General features: G+C 40.1%; 1 protein-coding gene and 1 long non-coding RNA gene across 5 annotated transcripts in view; both read left to right on the top strand.

The window, feature by feature from the left end:
• ADD2 (adducin 2) overlaps nucleotides 1-10,269 on the top strand; it is a 112,058-nt gene extending 101,789 nt beyond the window's left edge. For 2 of the 4 annotated variants that reach the window (XM_063448662.1, XM_063448663.1), the window contains exons 12-15: nucleotides 702-791; nucleotides 1,861-2,026; nucleotides 2,634-2,759; nucleotides 8,863-10,269. In XM_063448662.1, the coding sequence (XP_063304732.1) occupies nucleotides 702-791; nucleotides 1,861-2,026; nucleotides 2,634-2,759; nucleotides 8,863-9,152 (672 nt within the window). In that variant the 3' untranslated portion in view covers nucleotides 9,153-10,269. Of the gene's footprint in view, nucleotides 1-701; nucleotides 792-1,860; nucleotides 2,027-2,633; nucleotides 2,760-6,954; nucleotides 6,989-8,862 lie in introns of all 4 variants that reach the window. The other 2 variants (XM_063448665.1, XM_063448664.1) reach the window with 2 other exon arrangements.
• A 133-nt stretch (nucleotides 10,270-10,402) lies between these two features.
• Nucleotides 10,403-13,104, top strand: LOC134601152 (uncharacterized). Its single transcript, XR_010090403.1, has 2 exons — nucleotides 10,403-12,796; nucleotides 12,839-13,104. It is a non-coding gene; the product is annotated as an uncharacterized LOC134601152 (long non-coding RNA).
• Nucleotides 13,105-17,151: the final 4,047 nt, after the last annotated feature.

Here is a 17,151-nt window from a genome sequence, read left to right as displayed (position 1 = left end):
TGCGTAAAGAGGGTATTTAAGTGGTATGTGTGTGGAAGTTAAGGTATACATATGGGGCTGTAGTGTGTGTGTGCATATGCATGGATAGGAGCTGTAGTAGGCTTGTGTATAGGGCCTATAATGTGTGTTGAACTGGGTTGTGCACAGGTCTGTAGTATGTATATGTGTATAGAGACTGTGGTGTGTGTTTGTAAGTTTATCCTACTCCCTCTTACTTACCTTGGACCAAAGAGTAGGAACCTGATGGTAGTGACCTTGATTGGTAGTGGGTGGAGCATGCAGTTTACGCCTCCAACTGGTGGAGATAATTTTTAATACAGATCACAAGTTCCTTATGACCCCAAATATTAGAATGGGCTAGGCCAGTCAGGGAGATCTCCAGGGATATTTAGAATGCATGGTGGGGACAACATTTTGTCCTTAGAGCCAGGCAGCATCATGGCTTGGGACAGCCGTCTGTCCACCATTTTAAATTCAGAAAGGACTGGGATGGAGAACTGAAACTAACCAGTATGGTCCTTTGTTTGTCTGCTATGTTACATCCCTATGTGATGTAATATGATGATATGCATTCCATTATGCAGTCAGATGGGCTATATTCAATAAATGATGAATTTATGAGATCCCATAACATTTCCCTGTCCAACATCTAGACTAAAACTAAATTAAACAGTTGTGGCTTTTGTTTTTTTGTCTTCCAGATACGAGAACAAAATCGACAAGATGTGAAATCTGCTGGACCTCAGTCTCAATTATTAGCTAGTGTCATAACAGATAAAAGCAGAAGTCCGGTACGATTTTAAATTCCTTTTGAGACGCTCAGTTGATTAAACAAAGCAGAAATGTTAACAAAATCTGATTGGCATAATGCATACATATAGTATATACCAGGGGTAGGCAACCTTCGGCTCTACAGATGTTGTGGACTACATCTCCCTTGATGCTTTGCCAGCAATATGGCTGTAAAAGCATTATGGGAGATGTAGTCCAAAACATCTGTAGAGCCGAAGGTTGCCTACCCCTGGTATATACTGTTATCTGGCTTAAACAGGCATCTGTAGTTTGAAAGGACATAAAAGCTAAAGCTTTGCAGATACCGAAAAAGCTGTGACTATAAAACTAGGCTAGTTCACACTTTGGTATGATACTATGTCGCTAGACTGCTAAAATGAGCAGGTCATTTTATCACCAGTTGGTAGCAACCCCTCACTTTAATGTTATTTTGTTTGGCTGTTGGGTAACGTTATGGACAACTTATAAGCAAATGTAAATTGTCGATTGCCTGCCCCTGCTACATAAATTCATTGATGGCTGCATACTTCCTGTAATGATGAGGGGTATGAAATCGACATATTTGGGGGTCTGGTTAGTAGGGTGCATGGCAGCTATGTCACTAATGATACACATCAGCCAGAAAAGAGACAGGGCATTCCAGTCCATATACCTACCTTGATGACAGACTGCTAGGTTGTTACACATGTCTGCCATTACACAGAGCACTGCTGAATATTCTCCAGTAATCAAAAATGTGAAGTAGCATATTCAGTGATGCTCTCATTCTGTATCCAGTGAGAACATTTCTATACTCCCCCATAAAATCAGACTGTCCTGGCAGATCCAGAATACTTTGTCAGCAAGAGGACTGGGGACAGAGTGAGGACAGCATTGTGAGTTCTGAGATGAATGAAAGGGATTAAAGTGAACATGTCATGTTTTGAGCTTTAGTGGTTATGGTGCCTGAAGTGTTTTGATTAGGAAAGAAAGCAATAACATTTATAGCCATACTTTGTCCCACTCTCAGCTTTTACAATGTATATTTTACATAACAGAAAGTATAATTGTTTCTGATTTTCTTTTTAGTCGGCGGAAAGCAATCTAGCTTCCAAAACAGAAATAGATTCAAAGGAACAACCACAGGAAGAAACCCCAGTAGAACCAGAACCACCAAACCCATTTAGCCAACTGACTGACCAGGAACTGGAGGAATACAAAAAGGAGGTGGAAAGGAAGAAGACGGCCCCTGATGGTTAGTATATTGCTTGGTGTAACAGCTCAATATTTCCCAGTCGACTGTCATAAACCTTTGTTTCATAAATGTATGGAAAGTTAGCCTGGTTTATAGTCCAAGCCAGCCTTTTGGCAGAGAGAATTCAGCTGAAAACTGGGGTGCCTAAGAGATACATCCCAAATGTTGAGAACTTCCGATTGATATAAATGAAAACAGGCAATGAATGTATTACACAAAGAGGGTGGCGCACCATCCATTTTGCCCCCCGCAAGGGCACCTGGAAAATAGTGACTCCTTTAGGAGGTGTATGCCCTGCTCTGTCGTACAAGTAATTTGACTCTGGCTTAGGATCTACCGTTGACCTGCTGCACAGATTATGTTTTTGCCATTCAAAAATGTTAGCTGGTATATATGATGCTAAACATTAGTTACAAACTATCATGTGTGCAAAGAAGTGGTGAAATCCTTAAAATAATCAACATCAATTGGAGTGACTCAGTTATGTTAATATCGTCTGAAAAGAATACCTTTGATTTTACGAGTTGTGGGGAATTCTCTTTTGTCACCTGTGGCCCTGCTTCACTGCTGCTAAAATATATATATATAATGTGTCATTTATTTACAGATTTAGGTGACAAGGAAGCAACCAATGAGGACTCACAGCCTTCTTTGGTGACCCCACCTACATCTCCAGCCAGAAGCCCCTCAAAAACAACAGGTGTATTTGTATCTCCTTCAAAGTCTTCAGAAGGTAGGTAGCCATGTCTCTCTGTAACTATCAGTTATGTATATTGGTGGGAAACTCTATGGAAATACTTCCATATTTTAAATGGCTGAAATCAAAATAATTCTACACATATTTATTTACTGTAGTTCACACTCACACTGCTGTGTGCTTTATTACTGTGTAGCTCTGTAATGCAGTCAATTAATACATGTTTTATTGATAAGGAGCTTGGTAATACTCTCATACCTACCACATGTTATGTGAGGTTTATTGCTGTGGAACAAGACAACATGTGGAAAAGAGAAATTGGTGAAAATAGAACAAGAAATTAAGTAATTAAAGAGATGGGATAATTAAAGGAACACTATAGTCACCAGAAAAACTACAGCTTAATGTAGTTGTTCTGGTGAGTATAGTTTGTCCCTGCAGGCATTTTTATGTAAACACTGCCTTTTCAGAGAAAGGGCAGTGTTTACATTACTGCCTAGTAACACCTCTAGTGGCCACTCCTCAGACTGCCTCTAGAGGTGCTTCATAGGTCAGTGCTGCACTGCACAATGTGCAGCACTGACATTCAGCGTCTCCACGCTCTGCATAGAGATACTGAACTTTCCCCATAGAGATGCATTGGTTCAATGCATCTCTATGAGGAAATGCTGATTTGGGGAACCACAGCAGTTTACAGTGCGTGCGCAATAGCCTGCCAATGATTTCCTATGGGAAAGTATTGGATTGGCTGAGATAGTGAATTCTGATGATGTCAACTAAAAAGGCTGAGCATGGGCAAGGCCAGCACCAGGGGGACCCACTCGGCACTAGTATAAAGGTAAGTGTTAACCCTATTTAAGGGTAGGGCTGACCAGCTAGAATTTGTTTTGCACTATAGGTTCCGGAATAAACAATTGTATTCCTGACCCCTATAGTGTTCGTTAAAGAATAAGAGACCTAGGGTGGGGTGGTCTGATCTGCCACATTTTTGCGGAATTCACATAATTTTACATGTTGGTAGGCACAGGTATAATAATTATATTAATGATAATTAAGTTTTTATCAGAAAAGTTACATTTAGCTTTTTGCTAGACTCCAAGGACATTCTGGGGTCTAAATGTTATTCATGAATTAGTTAATCACAGAGTGCATCAATGAGGATCGACCATGATTAACCCCTTAAGGACCAAACTTCTGGAATAAAAGGGAATCATGACATGTCACACATGTCATGTGTCCTTAAGGGGTTAATGAGATGAATTATACACAGTATCGGAAATCATTTTCATGTACTGCCCTACATCAAGGAGTGACATGAAATTTGCAAAAATATGAGGAAACTGACAGCCCTCTCTGGGGGATTGTTGAGGAATTGGGGGAGAGTGGGCTGTACAACTTCCCAGGACAGTGAAGCACTCTGAATCCTCTAAGTTGTAATGATGAAGTGTGATTGCAGTGCACATATTTCAGATAAGAAAATATCCTCTACCAAACCATACTGGCACAAATCAGTTGATCAGGCCTTCACATATACAGTATTAGTGCAAGTATTTTTAAGGTCCAATTTGCCACCTCCTTCTGTGTCCATCATTAATATCTCACTCTATTCTCCTACTCTGTTTTTTCACACAACCACCCTCATTATCTCTTTACTGTCCTTCCATCTTCACATTCCTTCCATCTCCTTTGCCAGGATTTTTCTTGCTCGCTTTTTAACCATTCCTTATTCCCAATTCATTAATTTGCTTGTTTTATTTTTCAATGTACCTATATCGGTCTTCCTACGCCAATCTCCTGCCCCCGTATATGTATCTCTGCCAGTTTCCAATCTCTCCTCAAAATTGTTTTCCTTGCCATCATTTTTCGTCTATCTTTCCGCATTTTATTTCATAGCTCATTTTCCCTCTACAGTTTTTTGTCCCCTTCCCTCTCTTTTAACTCTATGGTGAACTCTTTTTAACTCTTTCCTATCTATAATTCCTGTTTGTCCCCTTCATCCACTGTCTCACCACCTTTTCCCTGCTCACCCAGTTCTGTATCCTAGCTATCCATCCTAACCAAACTGCATTCTCTCATCACCATCTTTCACCTGGTTTCTCCCTTGCTTTCCAATTAATTCCCTGTTTCCCCCCATCCTATCCAGTCTTTATCTCCACATTTAGTTCACATTTTAGTACTTTCACCTTTTCGTGTCATTCTGTTTACGAGCAGGGTTACCCATAATCCTCTTTCCACGTTATCTCACTTTTTCCTTCAGTTTTTAAAAGCAAAAATACAATTGTCAGGCCCTCTGCATCCTTTTATACATGGAAAAAAAGCTAAATTACTGGAGAATCCAAATATTGAAGTGAGTTGTGAGCAAAGTCCGCAATTACTGCTACCTCCAGGTTTTTGTGACCCACCTCTTTTAAATTACCAGCACACATAAAAAGTAAAAATGGGAAGTCATACACATATGCACATTATAAGAGTAACAGAGGCCCAGTCACAGATAACTGGTAATTATGCCATGATGATTTAATCGTGGCTCTGTTCACCAAGAACAGTCCCTCCAATAAAGGGACATGTGGTAGATATCCACTTGGGAAGAAACACCAAGAAGATCCTTTTGAAAAGACATGTCATGGGTCACACCTTGCGTGATTTTTTTCGTTAGGTACTTACTTTCTATTAAACCTTGTGCACAAACCCTATTCAGCTGACCTGAACATATTCACCTGTTAATCAATGCATGAACTAATCAATTCTTTTGGGATATGGCAAACGAAAAGATGAATTTGTCCAAAGATTGACAGGTACTTAATTCATTCAGCACAGCTGAAGGCGATTTGTGTCTACTTTCTATATTTGTGAATATATTGCCACTGGAATTGATAGATGGTCTTAATGTATATTGCAGCATACACATTCACATTGGGCAAATTGCAGCCTACAGTTCACTGAGGGTGTTGAGAGTTATGGGACATCAGGTGGAGCACTGTAGTTTGCCAATTTTGGATATTCAGCCACCATTCACATTGGGTAGTAAGTTATTGAGAAAATCAGAGCGGATTAAACTAAATGTTGGTTGTTTAATTAAATAAACCGGTTTTATGCCATAACAGCTTTATTTACTGAAATCGGTTGATTTCTGCCTCCTGATAGAATGTTTCTTTTTAATCAGTGATAGATATCCTTTGCTGGTACAGATTCCCCAGTTAAATCATTAAAATGAGAATTATCAGAAATTCTAAGTGAATTTCAAATTCATGGCCAAAATAGCTAAACAGGAAATATTCTCCAAATTCACCATGGTTCCTCTCTAGCTACTTGTGCCTTCAATTTGAAATTAACTTAGATTTTCCAACAATCTTTACTTTTGTGAATCAATCTGCCCAACTTAATAGTAGACATTTCGGCTTTCAACTTAACATATCATATGATCAATAACAGAAGCTTGGAACTGACTGGGGAATATCTGATGGGCAGAGCACTACCTAGAGTTTTTAGTTCATTCACCTTGTACTTTTGTATGCTAGTTACACAAACTAATTTACAAAGAGTGCCGTGGAGCTTTGGAATACATTTGTAAGCAGCTAATGTTCCAGGCTTTTGGAAATAAGTGACAATAGGGGAGGAAGGATTTGGGTCTTACATAGTCCCCTCTAAAGAGAGATACCTGGAAAGTATTGAATTAGTCTGATGCAATTAAATATGGAGAGGCTGGAGAGGTAAGTAATGTTCACTGAGGAAAATACGTAGATAGAACATAGTGTACCCTATCTTGAAATTGGAAACAAAATATATTGGGTTTACTAAGGGGTAGTATCTACATTAGGAAGTGTAGATTCTCATTGGAAGATTCCTGATTGAAGTCTATGATTGTTATTAGTTAAAATGGTAATTGTTTTCAATCATTGTTTTAATTTGCAGAGATTTCGTTATTTTTGTTACTGCAATCTGATGTTTGGTATTCCATGAAAATGTGCAGTGTGTCTCACTGATATAAAAAATGTTGTATGGCCATTCACAACTTCATAAGCATATGTTAAGAGGACGGTAAGAGGTTTGTGCCTGTTAGTACCTAAATAAACATCTAGGCCTGTTCTCACCTTCTGTCCTATTTTTCTCTTCCCTACGTGATACATCTAGTTCTTTCTGTACTCATTGTGATCACACGTTGTCATTAAGTCTTTGTGTGTGTGTCCCCACAACGTCTCCCCTTCTTTTTCCATGTGCTCTCTCATGGCAGGAGTCACCTCAGACTCTGAATACCTGTCTTTGTAGTAAGTATAGCTGACCTGCTTTGCTTCTGTGTCCATGCCCTTATGCTTCTTCTCCAAAAACACCAACCGCAACCACCTTCCCTCTTCGACACCTACATTCCAGACGATTGATTACCATATAATGCCCAAACACCACTTACAGTACCCTGTATGCAGTTGTTGATTCTCATTGTGATTCTTATAGCAATAGTCTAAATTGTAGGTATTATACAGTGCTGTTTAATTGGAAATAGTGTCAGGCTTCCTCACTGACACATTGGTGGCCTGCAGTAACTACTTGAAGAAACATTTTCTCCACAATATCGATTTGGTTAATCTGTTTTTAAATGGATTGATGGCAACAGAAAATTAGGCCAAGGTCGTAAATTACAGTTTTTACCTGGAAATTACCCAGTCCATTCACTGAACTACCTTGATTACCTTGCAGTTTTTCTGCATGAAGTGAATATGGTTTTGTAATGTTCATAAAGTCCAAAAAATGTATACAGAAAAAAGTGAAAGACTTTAAGATTTTTAGTTATACATATCTCGCCAGGAAATGATGTGTAACGTGGCCTATTGCCAGACATCATCTGTGTTGGTAACTCGATTCTGGAATGTAGATCAATCAAACTGAAAGATGATAAATCCCCCTCCAGTAGAGTTCTAAAGAAATGTTTATGTAAACATATCAATCTAGGGAATGTTTCTTAGGCAGGAATATATAATTTTTATCTGTACACATGAGAACAAATATTTGAAGTTTAGTCAATGCGGAATTTGTTGGCGCTATATAAATAATAACATAATAATAACTGTCACAAGTTTACACGTGAATTGTAAAACTAAGTCCATGAAACCCTATTAGTAAGATAGCCTCCAATTTATCTGTGTTGACTTGTTTTTCCAACCTTTCAACTATTTCAGCCTAAATTTAGCTTTTCCCCTGTTGAATCACAAGTCACTGCTTAGTGAAACTCATTTTCCTATTTTATTTATTTTTTGGGGTGTGGTATAGTAAATTTAGGGTTGCATGTTGCTATGCTAAACTTTCAATATATGTTCTCCATGTGCTTTAAGTACAATATAACTAATTCACACCCTGTTAACTAACTGCAAATGCAGCCTTGTTACTCTGATTAACACTCTTAACATGAAAAATGCACCTTTGCTTGTGTTCTTCAATTTTATTTAGCTGTAAACATGCTCCAAATATTAATCTTTTTTATTTAATTAGCAACTTTTCCATTTTTTTATAATGATAGTGGAGAAATAATTCACAAAAACATTAATGTACGGTAAATGGTGATACCTTTAAAAGATATCCCAGAAGAAAGTATGCTTTTAATACTACATAAGTCTCTTAGATAGGACCTAAGTGATCTTGAACGTTTTAATGTCAATTCTAGTTATACTATAAAAAGTATTCTCTGTATTCACATATCTAACACAGTACCATTCTTTACAAAATAGGTGACCCTACTATGAGTGTAAAATCTGGAATAGTAATTGCTTCCCAATATCCCATGATTATGCCAGTTTTGTCCTAAAATTAGCACCTATTGCTTTTATTGGTATAACAATATGAGATGGGTAAAATGAAAAGGAGAAATTGTGTGAAGTGGCTAGTATTTTTATTGTATTCAATGTTCAGTGAATAATTTTCTTCCTCCTAAGTTTATTAGTGGACATTTTAGTCTTGATGCCCAAGAAATGATGATGATTCTCTATAGGTAATTTCATCTTCAAGTCACCAGCAGAGAGAGGGGTTTCTAAGGCTATCAGTGATATAATAATGTTTTAGATTCCTAACTCCAATTAAAAAGTCATAATCATTTATTTATGTCATATGAACTATTGATCTTTGTATTGTCCATGTTTTTTTGTTTGTAAAGGAGTAGAGAGGAAAGAGGACATACAAACAGCCACAGACTTAGAGACTGCAGAAGAAAAGGTCTTGCCATCTGTGGTATTAAATGGAAAAGAGGAAGATCAGTCTCGTCCTGAGGAAACTCCGGCAAAAGTCACAGACACAGAAACCCCAAAAGAGAAAAATGACCCACCACCCAGCGCTTCTCCAGAAGGTTCCCCCACCAAGTCACCCTCCAAAAAGAAAAAGAAATTCCGCACACCCTCCTTCCTTAAGAAAGGAAAGAAGAAAGAAAAGGAAAAAGCAGAGTCCTGATCTCCTGGCGTATGAGATCATGATTTTAGAAAACTGTTTCCCATATAGGGTATACAACAAGCCTCTTTGCTTCCAGAGCCTCAGGTGTGGCAGCGAAGGGGGTTAAATGTACCCCTTCAACTTAAGGACATGAAGATTACATGGAATGCTTGTTCATGGTAGGGATGAGTAAACGTGTCTACACATTTCCCAAAACTCTAGATTATTGGTGACATATGATCAACGTAATATTTGCCTCCAATGTTCTTGTGTTTTCACAAATGTCTAGAAACATTCACTTCTCCTTAGTACCTGATTTGTTGGTGGTGTGTGTGTTTTAGGGGACTTGTACTAACTGAGCTAATACATCAAAATACGTTCCCTGCCTTCTCAGACAATCCCACTTTACTTTACAATAAATAAAAGTATCTCTTTTTCTCTTTGGACCATTTAACCATATTTGGTATCAGAGAGACGTCAGTGCATATCTCTCTGCTACTGGGAAGATAGGTTAGCGCTACAACTGAATTGATTACAACATCCGATTCCTTAATCATGTGTAAAGAAGAACTTTGGTTTTATGATTTTCCAAAAAAAGTTCTTCTCCTTACTATATCTTGGTATTTAAGAGTAAGTTATGTTTTTTTTTTTCTCTTTTAGTCATGTACTAGAAATAGTAAAAGGAGCAGAAGGTAATTTTTTTCCAAAAGATAGCTTTGTGTGGTGCAATCTAATTTAAAGGGACACTAAAACGTGCTGAGTCTCATTTGTTCAAGGCAAAAACTGAAAAAAAAGGATTTCTCTGGAGTAGGAACTGAAGAGTTTGTGATAAGTTTCATTTAGTATTGACTGCATGGGTGGCTTTTAGTGGCTGGATTCTCTACATGCGCTTGTTAAAAACCTGGTAAAATGGATAAATAATACTGGAACTATGTGAGTTGTGATTTAGTAAATTGATTGTCACAGAGAGGTCAATTCACTCAACAAGGATATGCAAGGTCAACTGACGTACAAAATATATGTAAAAAAAGATGGAATGCAATTTCTTATTTGGCTCAGTTGGATTTTTTTTATTTTTACATTTTGTAAGTCAATTGTCAATGCATTGCATTTTACTGTATATTGAATAGACCAGTGTTTCCCAACCCAGTCCTCAAGGCACACCTACCAGTCCAGGATTTAAGGATTACCCAGTTTTGTCTAAGGTGTTTTTTAGAAAAAAAAAGAAAAAACACCTTAGACACAACTGGGTCACCCCTAAATCCTGGACTGGTAGGTGTGCCTTGAGGACTGGGTTGGGAAACACTGGAATAGACCATTTGTCGTTTCATCATTGCATTTAGTATAATCATCATGGGCCAGGTAGGTATGCAGACAGACAAATGGTAATGATTAACTTTAAGTACATTCCAGAGAAGAAAGAAGAGCTTACATGATTTTAGATGCTGAAAATGTGCGATATTTAATTAAATACAGTTTGTTTTCATTATTTGAGGGATGGTTTCAAAAAACCACTATAGTAATCAAATATATGTGTTATTCATCATGTCTAATTTCAGTTCTGGAATGTATTTATAACTCTTGTTGGCTTTCTTATTTTATGTGTATTTCCTATATTGATCTGTCTATCGTTTCCCTATGGTAACATTAAAATCCATGTACCGTTACAAAATGTAATGTACCACAACAGGTGGGATTTACCTTTATTTTAGCTTTTACGGTAGGTTTTCAGTAACCCTGTGCTTCTTTGCTGGAGGCCAAGTAGATAAAGACATTTTTTTATTTATTAATTTATTTTAGAAATATACTGTTATCCTATACACAAAAACAACAGATAATGTTAGAACATGTCACGTTTTCAAGACAATAAGTCTGCCTTTAAATGGACATAACATGACTACTTTCTAACATAACATGACTACTATTTTTTTGGCAAATGAGGCCACATCGAAAAGTATACTCTCAAGATCCAGACATTTATGATGTGTATCTCAGCTTCATTAAACATCAAAATAAAACAGATACAAAATAATTGTTTCTGTAAACAAATGTTGCAAATTAATAGCTCTACATTCAAAATGTCTATAAGCTGAGACACGTACCACATATATTTATTTAGCAATATTTAAAGGAACAATATAGTGTCGAGAATACAAACATATTCCTGACACTATGGTGCTGGAATGCAGCATTAGGTTGTTGCCCACCCTCTCTCCGGAGATTAAAGCTGATTCCACTCACCTTTTTACCTACACCACGCTGAGCTCACCGCGGCTGGCCTTGCGTGTGCCGCCTCCATGGCTGTGATCATCAGTTTTGATGATATCAGCCAATCCAATGCTTTCCCATAGGAAAGGGAGGCTATTGTGCATGTGTAGCACTAACACAGGAAGAACCTCTAGTGGCCGTCTGAGTGACTGCCACTAGAGGTGTAACTAGCCAGCAATGTAAACACTGCCTTTTCACTGAGGCAATGTTTACAGTGCTATGGCTGCAGGGACATAATATAGACACCGGAAACACTGCATTGTAGTTCTGATAATTATAGTGTCCCTTTAATATACTTTCATATAAAATGTGACACAGTTTGCCATAACCTTTTCCTTTCTCTTCAATATGACCATGTGATATACTCATTGAAAAACAAGATGCAAGTCATTATGGGAAAACCTATGTATATTCCCTCTGGAAGCGTCTCATAAGATCCTGCACGTTACGGTTTTTCATGATTAGACTTTAAAAGTAATGCAATAAATTATCAGGATAACAAGCTAAAGGTAATAAAAAACGAAAATCAGCATCTATGACAAATATCTTAATATAAATAAGAAAATTTTATTTGTTGCTTTACAAAATTATTTATATTTCCCTATTATGTTTAAAGCTTACATTTAATTATATTATCTTAGTATTTTAAGTTTAGTTATTATTGGCTCAATTTCAAAATGAAAAGTTTATGTTATTTTTTTTAAACTTCCTGCATTCTATGTTTGTTCAATTATTTAATTCCAGATAAACGTAAAGGAAAATAAAAATCAATAATATAAATCCGGGTGCATATATAGTAAATGTAGCTGAAGTCCACACAATAAATATAGTGATCGTGTGCTATAAATCTAAGCAGTTCATGGACGCAGTTAATGGTGCTCTGTTTACAAAATTTCTATCTATCCAACCTGTAGCTTTTGGGACCAAACAGGAGCTTTTCTGCACGCACTTTTTTCTAGGAACACTGAGCTGGTTATTATCTATTACAAACACTGCTTGCCTCTTAACTGCACCCTGTACACATATAGAAGCATGGTCTAAATTTGCTGCGTGGTTCACCATCACGAACATGTCACGTTGTAAGCCACTACTACTCTTAGTAATATGTAGAACTGCTGCAAACTGAAGTAAAACAAGGGTTATTTATAAACAGCAATTCTGAGTCCATCAGGAGAAACATTCTATTGGTTTCCATGGTAATTGCTTTACTTACGCAAGTTACACTACAATTGCTGTTTATACATATCTCTTTCTCCATTTTGTACACAGCTGTAATTGAGCATCTCCAAATTCAATGGATTAGTATTAATCTCTGATCCAATGTCGCTTTATGAAATAGCAATGGATAATATTTAATTTATCACTCAGACATTCTCAATCCTTCCTGTATTAAAGGAGTGAATGAAGCAGTTACTTGGTTTGCTTTGGAGTATGCAAAGATTAAATTCTCTTTGCTTGAATGAGCCCCACTGGCATATTATCTTGTCTTGTATTCCACTTGGGAAGTGTGATGTCTGACAATCGTGAAAATGATGGTCTTTAGTCTTTCCATATGTATATAATTTCCCATAGATGACATTTCCCTGTATTGTGATGTCTGAAAACAATGTAAATATTAATTTGTGCAACTGCACTGGAATCTTTCTGCCTCTGTTTACTTCTGTACCTGCAAAATAAACTGGCTTCGCGGTGGGATGTGAAATGTGGCTGTGTGTGTTTTTCTTTTAAAACTCTACTAAAAATGGTATTGTTCATCTTTTCAGTGCCAGAAGGCAAACCACTGCAACTCTAGTAGTTTGTTTAAGCCAGTAGTTTTTAAACCTTTATGACAAGTACTTAATTAATGCACTTTGTGTTGACATCCTATTCTTCAACTGTAAAATTAGTCCTGTGACACATTTTTTCAATTGCCTTATAAAACGTATACAGAATTTAAGTATCTCTAAAAAAAAAACCACATCAATCTGTCCTATGTAGTGGTACTGCCCCAAGCAGCTAATTTCCACTTAGAATGCAGGGGTTTGATTTCATAAACACCAGATCACAAATTATAGGCCAAAATAGATGACATGTAAATACCAAACAACAATAAATCACCAAATCTTTTAAAGTCACACTTTGGCTATTTTAGTTCAAGTTTGCAGTTCACTAAAATCCAGTATTCAGTGAACAAACCCAAGTTTTTAATCACCACAACACTGGCAGAGAGGAGGCAGCAATGAGCACCCAGTAGAACCCAGGTAAGTTGCCAAACCATTCTTAAATGATAGGACTCTAATTATTCTGGGAGGGTGCTATGGCACTCCTGGCTCCAGTGGAGCTCGGCCACGCTACAGGAAGGGGAGGTGAGGTTAGGAGGAGAACTGGGGGATGGGGGGGGCGGTTAGAAGAACTGGGGAAGGGGAGGGGAGGGAGATAAGAAGAACTGGGGGGGGGTAAGAAGAAGAGGGAAGGTGGGGGAGTAAGAAGGAAACAAGGGAGGGGGAGTAAGAAGAATACAAGGGAGGGGGGAGTAAGAAGAAGACAAGTGGAGGGGGCTAAGAAGGGGGAGGAGGAGTATGAAGAGGGGTGGTGGGAGTAAGAAGAAGAGGGGTGGGGGGAGTGAGAAGAAAGGGGGGGAGTAAGAAGAAGACAAGTGGATGGGGGCTAAGAAGGGGGAGTATGAAGAGGGGTGAGGGAGTAAGAAGAAAGGGGGGGTAAGAAGAAGACAAGTGGAGGGGGGAGTAAGAAGAAGAGGGGAGGGGGGAGTAAGAAGAAGAGGGGAGGGGGGAGTAAGAAGAAAGGGGGATTAAGAAGAAAGGGGGGAAGGGGAGTAAGAAGAAGACAAGTGGAGGGGAGGAGTAAGAAGAAGAGGGGAGGGGGGAGTAAGAAGAAGAGGGGAGGGGGGAGTAAGAAGAAAGGGGGAGGGGGGAGTAAGAAGAAAGGGGGAGGGTGGGTAAGAAGAAGATGGGAGGGGGAGTAAGAAGAACACGGAGGGGGGAGTAAGAAGAACACAGGGAGGGAGTGAGGAGAGGGGGAGGCGAGAAGAACACAGGTGGGGGGTGAGGTGAGAAGAACACAGGGAGGGGGGAGTGAGAAGAACACAGGGAGAGGGAGGTGAGGAGAAGGGGAGGTGAGGAGAACACGGGGGGAGGTGAGAAGACACGGGGGGAGGTGAGAAGAACACAGGAGAAGGGGTGAGGAGAAGTGGAGATGAAGAGAAGGGGAGGTGAGGAAAACACAGGGAGGGTGGGTGGGTGTGAGAAGAGACCCCCAGGGGAGGGTGGGGGGAGAGGAGAGACCACTAAGGGGCAGGGGAGAGCTTAATGCACACACTTACAGACACACACCTTGCATCCCTTATGCATACAAACACAGATTCACACAATGGATCCCTTACACACAACCACAAACACACACTGCTTCCACTACACACAAACACACTGCATCACCTACACAAACTGGTATGCCTATACACTACATTCCATAAGCACACACATTAGATCCTCTACAATAACACATAACACATCCCCTACACACTACACTCCCTGTGAGCGAATTTAATGGGTGGAACATATAGGTGGACTTATGGGTGGGCCTTATGGGAATACTCACCGTCAGGCCCTGGGGCCCAGACCTTGAGCTGCTTCCTGTTCTCCCAGAACATTGAATTTTGTGACCGCAGTTACAAACAGCCTCCAGAGATCCGGTTCTACACTAAACCAGTGGAGCCAAACTGCAGCCAGTGCCATCACCATCTTCATCTGGTTGTAAGTAGGCAATCTAGTATATTATTAGTGACACTAATCTCTAATTAACCTCACATTAAAGGGACACTATAGTCCCCAGAACCACTTAATGAAGTGGTTCCGGTGTCTATAGCGTGTCCCTGCAGGCTTTTTAATGTAAACACAGTGTGCAGCAGTGGCGTTAGTTCATATGGCAGATCATATGGGTGGGGCTTTGTGATGTCACATGGGGGGGCAGCAAATTTTTCTTTTGCCTAGGGCAGCAAAAATCCTTGCACCGGCCCTGGTCAGACACACACATTGACTGACAGACAATAATACACTAGCTCACAGACAGACACACACACTAACAGACACGCATACACACATTGACACACGCTGAAACATGCATACATACAATGACAGACATACTCAGTGACAGATACACACACTGACAGACACAGTCACTGACAAACACGTATACACACTCACTAACACACACCACTCACTAACAGACACACACACACACTCTCACTAACAGACACACACACTAGCAATTTAAAATAAAAATTAAAGTTCAATCCACCCAGCCTTCTTACCTTTAGGAGTGTTGGAGTGGATTCTTCCCTGTGGTCTAGTGGGGCTGGCTGCAGCTCGTCGGGCAGGCAGGCGCACAGTGCCCCACCTGCCGGGAGTCTGGCCTCTACCTTATGTGGGAGGCGGGCAACAAGGGAGCACTGTCTTCTGAGCTCGTCCCTGCTCAGCTCCCTCGCGCACCTCTTCATGATGCCAGAGCGCTGTGATGTCATATTTCAGCTCGGGCATTACTGCGGTGCGTGCGAGGGAGCTGAGCAGGGAAGAACTCAGGGGAGAGTGCTCCCTCACCACCCGCCTCCTACATAAGGTAGATGCCAGCTTTGGAGGCCCTGAGGTGTAAATGTAATTGTAACTAGAGCCTCTGCCACAGTTTCTGCCTCTATATTAGAAAGGGCTACTGCCTCCGCATATCTAGTAGCAAAATCTTCCACTGTGAGGTGCTGGGCTTACTGAAGGGGCCTGTCAAGTGCACCACTACTTGGTGGAAGGGTTCTTCTATTATGGGCAAGGGGTGTAGTTTGGCCCTCGGGTGGTCACCCCTCTTCCCTATCTTTTGGCAGACGTCACAAGTCCTGCAGTAATTCTGCAGGTCCTGTGTGATCCCTGGCCAGAAGAAGGTCTGGGTTAACCAGTCTTTAGTTTTCCAGAAACCCAGATGTCCTGCTAGGGGAATGTCATGGCTGAACTCGAGTAGCTCAGTCCTAGATTTACGGAGCACTATCAGCTGTCTTTTCATTACTTGCGCTGCTCTAATCCCTGTTTCACCCTGTATAATAACCCCTTCTTCCACTCAAACCTTTCCTGTGCTATATCTCCTTGGGGGGATGCTGCCTCCTTCCTATGTGGGGTCTGCCCTCTGTTCCTGTTCAAAACCTTGGGGGGTACCCCAGAACTGGATGGGATTTACCGCTAGGGATGGGACATAGGGTCCTACCTGAGGGTCCTCGGAGTGCGGCAGTTCCCCCTGGTGGACTTGCAATCTTGAGGTCACCGGCAACGTCTCCTCTGGGTAGGTTGCAAACTGGGATGTCAGATAGCCCAGGTCTTTTCCTAACAACACACCTGCGAGTAGTTCTCTCATAATGCTGACCTCCAAATGCTTGGCTCCCGAGCCCCAGTTGAGGTGCACTTGGGAGTTTGTGGATGGCTCATCCTGCCACCCTCATGGCTACCGTCTTGTTGGTATTGATACCGGAGAAACTGACGGAAGCAAAGCACAGAGAGATGGACACAGGTTTCTTCAGGAAGGAAGAGATTCTTTATTGGATCACCGATCGGGACTCAGAGGGACTAATGTCACCAAAATACAGCAAGTTCTGAGCCCCGGACAATAGTGCAGGCTCCTTATATAGGCACATAACTCCTCCCATATTAAGCTCCACCCGCACATTCTCTTGACCAATCAATACAAATAAGAATTAACTTCCTGCTTGACCGCATGGCCTGTC

This window comes from Pelobates fuscus, chromosome 3 (assembly GCF_036172605.1).
Source record: "Pelobates fuscus isolate aPelFus1 chromosome 3, aPelFus1.pri, whole genome shotgun sequence".
Taxonomy (NCBI): Eukaryota; Metazoa; Chordata; class Amphibia; order Anura; family Pelobatidae; genus Pelobates; species Pelobates fuscus.
This window is presented reverse-complemented; position numbering and strand designations above follow the sequence as displayed.